This window comes from Geospiza fortis, unplaced genomic scaffold (assembly GCF_000277835.1).
Source record: "Geospiza fortis unplaced genomic scaffold, GeoFor_1.0 scaffold112, whole genome shotgun sequence".
Lineage (NCBI taxonomy): Eukaryota > Metazoa > Chordata > Aves > Passeriformes > Thraupidae > Geospiza > Geospiza fortis.
In genome coordinates this window covers 20,821,727-20,829,874 of record NW_005054298.1, presented here as the reverse complement: position 1 = coordinate 20,829,874, position 8,148 = coordinate 20,821,727, and the positions used below count along the sequence as shown (strand labels likewise).

Genomic DNA, 8,148 nt, shown 5'->3' with positions numbered 1-8,148 from the left:
TGCTAATCCTCCAGTATGATGGGGGAGCGATCAAATGGTTGTCCAGAGATATTTGAAAGGCAGAGTTATGCTGTATTAGCCTATTTTGTCCTACTTTTGCAGAAGAACTCTGCTGCAATGTGTGTATGCAGGGGCTGCTGCATTTCTGGGGGCAAGTTGCCTCAGTGACCATCACTCAAACTTATGTTTCTGATGTTCACTAAGCTGCCATTTCCTGAGGTATTGGTGTTGCCATACAATCTCAATGAAACAATGACACTGTCTGGATCTTCAATCACCATAGCAGGGAAAATCAATTGCAGTGCTCAAAAGACAGAGCTCATGGTGCAAAGGTTACCAAGCACTGCTAGATGCCTTTTTGCAGCTGAGTCTTGAAGAGAATCAAAATAGACGAGACAAATGGGAAGGAAGCTCAGCTGATTGATGTTTATGTTCTCAATTTACAAAAACGAGACCTAAGATTTACATCCTGGCCATTTTAGGCTCTGATTAAATTAACCACTTCTCTGCTGTACCATTATACAAGAGTATCTTTTGTGCAGAGGGATGGCTGAGTTAAACGTACAGGGTTCAACAGTAGACTGCTATCACTCATACTTGTTGTTTGACAACAGAGTACAGAGAGGAGGCTACCATTTTATGACTCCATAAAGAAACTGCTGAAGACATTTAATGAAAGACAAACATTACCACACATGTATAAAACATCCCTGAAAACAGAAGCTGGAGTTTTCATAACGCTAACTATGATTTATTCCTCTAACCTGACATAAATTTAAGCATCACATTTTCCTATTTTATCTTCAGTGTCCAATACTGCTGTTCTGTATGATGAAGGTTCAAGAGGTATATGATGGAGGCAATATCACAGTTGTCTCAAATGGCTCTGTTATATATGTCAATATCACTTTCTCTAGGGATGATGTTTCCTGGACATCCTTTTCTCTCATATAGCTGCATCTGATAATTAAGTATCAGTATGGTGCAGTTTTATGGTATATGCTCCTAGGAGACTCCTTCTATCTCTAGCATAATCTCTTATTCTCATTTCTTTGGAAAGAAAGCCCATCTTGTCACTTTAGGCTGGGTCCCAGAAGTGAAGTACTTTGCCTGCACTACTTTGGTACTTGGTGAACAATGACCATTCTGACAATCCAGTCCCATTCTCTGCACTTGCCAGCAATTTGCAATTTTATAAGATTATTCCGTATATTTTTGTCCTTTAAACGTAGAAAACCAACCTGCACTGTTTATTTTGAATCTGATCTTGGTTTAGACAATAAATGTGATGAGAAAATACATTCTAGAGATATGCTAAGCTTTACTTTTATATTCACTGTTCTCACTTGTGTTTTTTGTTTACCTTAGTACTCACAATTGGGTTTTTTGTTGTTGTATTTTGGGGTTTTAATTTCAGAGTTTGTAGTTGGCCATTGTAAGCCCTTATGTTTTTGTCTATTAAGAATTAAAAATAAAAGGTAGCAGGGGAACAGCTGATCCCAGCTCAAGGACATTACCTTGTGTCTTTACTGCACAGTTCTGTCTCTGTGCTGTTGCTGAGGCACTTTGAAGGCTGCATTACAAAATTTCTTGTAGTTCCAGAAAAATCTTTATCCAGCTGGCAATATTTTTGCAAAGATTGGAACATAAATGTTTCGTATCTGGATTTAAATTAGTATTTTGATCTCATCAGCTGTCTTAAGTGAGGTTGCTGAAGTGGAGGTGGAGAGAGTGCCTACATGCTTTTGTCACTAAATTGTCTCTGAAACCTGCTTCGTAAGCAGACGAGCAGGATTTGTTGACTTCCCATGTTCTGTTTCAGGAGTGGATCAGCCTTAGCTCAGCTCTACGGCACCTCTGCTACCTTGGAGCACCACCATTTCAATCATGCTGTCATGATTCTCCAAAGTGAGGTACAAAAGCATTGCTATTAATCTCACTGTAAGATGTTGGGCAGTTTCAGCTGGAGGAAGGAAATACCATGTACAGTACCTTTTTAATGCCCTCTCCTTGAGAAATTATTTATTGGTTACCACAAAGGTCACAACTAGCACAAAATTAAACAACTACAAATGCTGATCACAGAGCCCAGAGATTATATCTGTCTCAATCAGCAAGGGGCAAGGAGAATACATCCTAATCATATTGTCAGCTTTTCTCACTCTTCTTACATATATCCTGTTCAGTGGTCTACAGGTAGCTGAAACAGGTCCTTACCTTTCTCCACAGGTGTCATATTCAGAGTATCAGAGCTATCCTTTACTGCACCAATATAATTTCTTTGGCAGCTTTTCTGTAATCAGTATTTTTATGATTTTTTCATAATTTAATAAACTATTTTTAAAATTAAAATCAGTAATATCATGCTGTCCTAAAGTATATTAATTGCTTTGTAGATACCTGTGAAGACAGAGCTCTTGCCTAGAATATCTTGCATATAACCCTATACAGCATATACTACACCATGTATTTAATAACTGAGAAAAGTGGAAGAATGGACATGGAGTCCTTTCAAAACAACAGATGCATTTCTTAATTTACAGAGATTGGTTGCTATAAAATGCATTTAGTAAATAGAAACTGCTGTTCATGCAGCACAATTGGAGACCACAGCCTGATCTGCAGTAACTTCTGAAGAGATCTGGAATGTCTCATGTTGACAGAGAAATGGGAACAGGGTGTTGGCTTTACCTCTGTGTACACTGCTAGGGAGATTTGTCATGGAACTGCACCTCCCCAGACCTTATCTCATATATGTCGTCATACCATCATGATTATAGAAACCCTGTTGCTGGAAAATTCTTGGTTTTAAGGGCATTTTAAACTTCCTAAGCAGTAGATGGCAGTGCATACTGAATGTGGGCACTATAGGACTAAATATCACCAAAGTAAGACTCTGGTTAGAAGAACTTCAATATTTATGTAGGTGATTAGGAAAAAAAAGACCTGTAATACATTTATGTATGCTAATATATGTGACTATTGTCACAAAGATAATTTCTGAAGCTTACATTTAGAGTTTTTCATTAATTTTGTTTCTTTCATCTTATTTTCTCGAGAATTTCACAGAGGAATTATAGGATCTCTGTCCCTCTTGTTTTCAGAAATCCAGTTACAGAAGAACCTTCCCCATCTCAAATAGCAACATCAAATAATTAATTTCCTTTCATTTTGACCATAGAGCATCTTTCAAATTCTTAATCCACAATCCCTTAAAAAGCAGCCAGCTGGGCCCACAAAGGGTGTTTAAATTGCATATAAAATTGTGGTTCTTTAGTCCACACAGGCAATGGCTGTATACACTATAGGACAAGACAGTAATGGGCAGAGTGAGCAAAAGGGCTGCTTTGAATGAAAAACTGATTTAGTGTCCTTGACTGCACCAACAGCAGTTTGTGTGCATGCAAGCAGTAGCACAGATAAATCTATTAGGATCACTACTCAAAAGCTCCAATACACAGCTCCCCAAAACATTTAATAAGATGAGAGATTGAGATGTATCCATAGTTTTCCCCATAAACTGAGTCTGTGCAGGGTCAGAGCAGAGAGTAAATCTTTACTTGACAGGCTATCATTTCAGCAGAGTTTAGAAAAACATACCAGGTGCTTGATAACAATCATCAACTCTTCTGCCTCAATGTAATCTCAGCAGTATTAGCATTATTATTTCATCATAGTTTTGCCACGAATCAGAAAAGGCTTGTGTTACAGGGCAACTGTACACTAACAAGCTAGAAAACTTTTTAAAAAACTATATTGATTGTTAGTCCTTTACCTCTTTTATCTCTTTCATTATAGGGTCACAACATCTTTGCTAACTTGTCCTCTAAGGACTACAGTGACCTTATGCAGCTTCTAAAGCAATCGATATTGGCAACAGACCTCACTCTGTATTTTGAGTAAGTATTGGCATTTCTGGTATTTGATGAATGAAAATTCAGAGAACTTACTCTAATGACCTATTAAATACCAATAAGGATATATAATATGAGAAATTAATGTTCAGCTATGGTTGAAGAGGTTTAGTCTAATACTTAGTATCTTTTAGACTAATAGATATATCTCAAGTGTCCAAATAAGTTTTGCTTTAATGTGTAACATGTCTGTATCAACCAAAAGTAAGTGAAATCCTAGGTTTATACTTCAAAGCAATCCCAGGAACCAGTTGCAGCTCAGTTCCATAATTTTTCTGTCCCTTCTATGAAAATTTCTTCAAGCACATAGAAAATCAATGACATTTGAGAATTCTTTTCCACCATTTCAGCATCTCTAAACATTTGTGCTAAGATATACTGTATTTAGTTACAGATCCAGTTACAGAGACAATAAAGGAGACACTTTGCTGCTTTGAAGACGAATTATGCCAATTCACATCATGTGATGAGAATAGGTCTTAAAAAGCTTAACTGTGGAGAAGTACACTAGGATCTCTCTCACCCAGATTCTTCCCTTTCCTTGTTTGCAAATCAAATCTCAAAGTAGATTTCAAGTTGGCCCTGTATTTCAAATATTGTTAATTATTACCAAGCTCATCCCACTGAGGATGTGTGGGAGGATGCACATAGTCAGAGGAGTAATGGTGTCATCATCACAGTGCACTTCTGACATCTGGCATTAGCAGTGCTGACAGATGTGCAGTTTCAGTGCACTGCCTTCCCAGTCATGACAATAAGTCATCCTTAGGAATTTTTGTTTGGTGTCCATTAGCATTCTATCCTGTCTGTCTTTCTGCCATGTCTCAAGTGAAATGATTAGAGTTGTACCAGGGGAAGTTTAGCTTAGATATTAGAGAAAAAAAATCACTGAAAGAGTGGTTAGACATTGGAATAAGTTGTCCAGGGAGATGGTGGAGTCACTTCTGGAAGTATTAAAGAGTGGTCTTAATATGGTGCTTATGGGGAATATGGTTTAGGTGTGATGATGGTGGTGCTGGGCCGATGGTTGGACTTGACGACCTTGAAACTCCTCCATTCTGTGAGATACAAGGACCATAGGTCCTCTTGTCTCAACATAAATTAATGCTGCAGAAATGTTTTATGCTTTCAAGAAGGAGATGAGTGACAGGGACTGAGAGGACAGCTGGCCTGGCACAGCTCCATGTGCTCCCCCTGGCCGAGATCCTGGAGACCCTGGAGGAGCCAGAGGGGGCTCATGGCAGTGCCTTGGGATAGACCCCGTTCAGACCCAGATGTGATGGAGCTCTCTTCCCTGCCTGCCTTAAGCTGAAAAACTATGTGGTCAATTTGTTTGTCTAGTTCTAGTACAGAGAAATAATGTCCAAAAGGGACATAACTGAATTTCGAGATTTTTTTTTTTTTACTTGCATAATTTATTTTTCATGCTGCATTAATCAGAAGACTTTTAGCAAATGAGGCCTCTTTACTCAAAAGTCTGCAGATAAATTATTTTTTCCTCCTGTGTTACTGTGATTCATTAGTGAGAGTGAGGTGGTAGCTATGCTAGATTATTTCCAGAAGTGCCTGAAAATCACTCTCTAGAAACATTGGTGCTTTACACTTCTTAAAGCCACCCTATGTGAACAGCTGTTTCTACACAAGTACCTAATTTGTTTTTTCAGTTTGCTACATCTTCAATAATTTTGTAGAGAGGGGAATTCTCATATCAGTATTCTTAAAATGACTGAACCTAATGATCACAAGCTCCAGGTATTAAAACAGCAACAAAACTGTTGCAGAGCAAGACTTTATGACCTCCTCAAGGCATTACTTTTATACAAACAAACAAATAAAAAGATGACTCTCACTGGAAGATCAGATGGGAAATATATTTGATTTTAGTTTATAATTCTAGAAAACAACACTTGTAGATAATACAAAAAGTAAAAGCATGGAGCCAAATGAAGTTTATGGAAATTCATCCAAATGATGTCTTGAGCCAGTGGGCTGTAGAGCAAATGAATTTGTTATACATAGGAAAACAACCTCCCTTCGACGGAAAATGCAGCCAGAGGCAACGTTACTCAAAGACCCTGGAAAATTATTATAATTCAGTTTGTTTCTGAAATTCTGCCATATTATAGTTGCTTATTAATAGAAAACCTCAATATTTTTGATACCAAAAAAGCCAGTAGGAAATGCTAAATTGTTTCATCATACATGGCTGCTTTCCTCTGGTTCAGTCCTTCCTACACTGAAACTTCTCTGTGGAGCTTGACTACTACTTCTGTATCTATTTAAATGGATTTAAAAAAAAATCCTTAAAGCTTTTAGCCTAACATAAGGCCTTGAGACTCACATTTTCAGTTACTGTTTATGGATGTCTACATTTTAAATTTAAATATTTTAGGTTTTTGGGGTGTCATCTTTCTGTGCTTTCAGCTTAAAACATTCTTGCCTGGTTTTTGTTCAGGAACATATGAATTCCTCAGAATATCCAATACTTCAAAATGAAATCTTTTATTTCCCAAAGTATAAGGGATTAGATATCATCATGCAGTCATTTATAGCCCTCTTCTCGCTGCTGAATGAAATCCATTATAGAAAGGCCCTATAGTAGGAGTAACTGGCCATATATATAACCATGATAGTCAGGGACCAGAATAATGCAATGTGCCCCACATAATGTTCTGGAACACAGAGTTTCTGGAAGTGTGCATCTCCTTGTATGCAAATATGTACTGGCTGCCATGAGACTGCACTGTCAACAATCACTGTCCAAAGTTTCAGTCTAGTTGAAGTAAACAGAATATACAAGACTGCAAACTCCCTCCTGTTGAGGAACCTAACTACATTTCCTCTTGAAAAAGAGCACAGTCTCATATGAGATGGGGCACTACACTGTCACTCAGGATGTAGGTATTTATTTGCTTTCCAGCTTTGATACTCATATGATGCGTCACTTGGGGAAAGTTGTTCCAAGTTTTTGTACCTCAGCTTCTGTTACATCTTGGGCAGATCTATTACATATTTGTAGTCACATTGCAAGCAGTAAGAGCTGCTTGGAGTCTCAGTGCCATAAAAGATTACAGACTATGATGAATCAGAATTTTGATGCTTAAAGGCAACAATCAATCATTAGTATGTTCTGTCCATCTCACGTTTTGTCCCTGTTTGAGGACATTAAGAAGGCGTGAGAAGACAAACCAAGGGACTAAGCAGGGAGACCTAGTTTCCAGTCTATAAGAACTATGAACTCAAGACAGCAGCAGTTCCTGTGTGCCTCTGTTTCTTTCCGTGTGCTGGAAATAACAGGAATTGCACAGCTCTGAAAAGCCCTTCAGGATACAGAAGTAAAAACTATTTTGCAAAGACAAGAAAACAGAAGCATGTGTGTATTTCTGGGGTGTTTCTATTGTCTGTCTGTCCACTGCTGTAGGTGTGCATTTCATGCTTCCATGGAAGACTGAACATTTCAGAGCCATTAATTTCCTTATTTGTGGAGACCGTAAATCCAATATTGCTTTTACTAGGCAACTGTGACATTGATAACAGACATTTATAGAACGTGTTCGGAAATTAGTATGTTTCGCTTAAATGGACTGTCAGTGTAACGGCCTTAACAATAATACATGAGGTGCAGTGATTCCGTATCACACAGAGAGCTGTGTTTCTGCTGCAGTGCTGCCCTGGAAGTGTCTTATTTCCTTCTCTGACAATCTGGTTTTTTGCAGGAGAAGGACCGAGTTTTTTGAGCTTGTCAGTAAAGGTGGTTATGATTGGAATATAAAAAACCACCGAGAAGTATTTCGGTAAGCACCGTTATTTCTTGCTTTTTGGTTATTTCGAAGTGTAGCCATATTTGGTAAAGGAATTTAATGTATTGTGGACTGGAGGCTCAGAATAACAAAAGAAAGTATCTTGTTTTAAAAATACAATCCATGATATGAAATACATAGTATGATTTTTCAACATTAGCAAACAGCTGGGATTAATCAACGTGACTTCACCTTCTCCATTTCTCCTACACAATCAGTCCTGTTTTCTTCCCTTTCTCCCAGCCTCACCAGTTCCTGTTCAGCCCTTCTGCTGTTTTTCCAGAAAGTATCAATATTCTGCCTCTCTACACCAAGATCTTTCCTGTCTGTTTCCCTGATCCCTCTTCCTCTCATCTGTCTTTTTTCACTAGCCATGCACTTCTCTGCTCTTCCAGTCTGTACCTGGGAATTTTCATATACAGAGTACTCTTCCA

At 38.1% G+C, this 8,148-nt stretch overlaps 1 protein-coding gene across 1 annotated transcript in view; it reads left to right on the top strand.

Moving 5' to 3' along the window:
* PDE11A (phosphodiesterase 11A) overlaps positions 1-8,148 on the top strand; it is a 68,900-nt gene that overhangs the window by 41,507 nt on the left and 19,245 nt on the right. Inside the window, exons 13-15 of the mRNA XM_031056781.1 lie at positions 1,823-1,913; positions 3,799-3,899; positions 7,631-7,708. Of these exons, the coding sequence (XP_030912641.1) occupies positions 1,823-1,913; positions 3,799-3,899; positions 7,631-7,708 (270 nt within the window). The remainder of the gene's footprint in view (positions 1-1,822; positions 1,914-3,798; positions 3,900-7,630; positions 7,709-8,148) is intronic.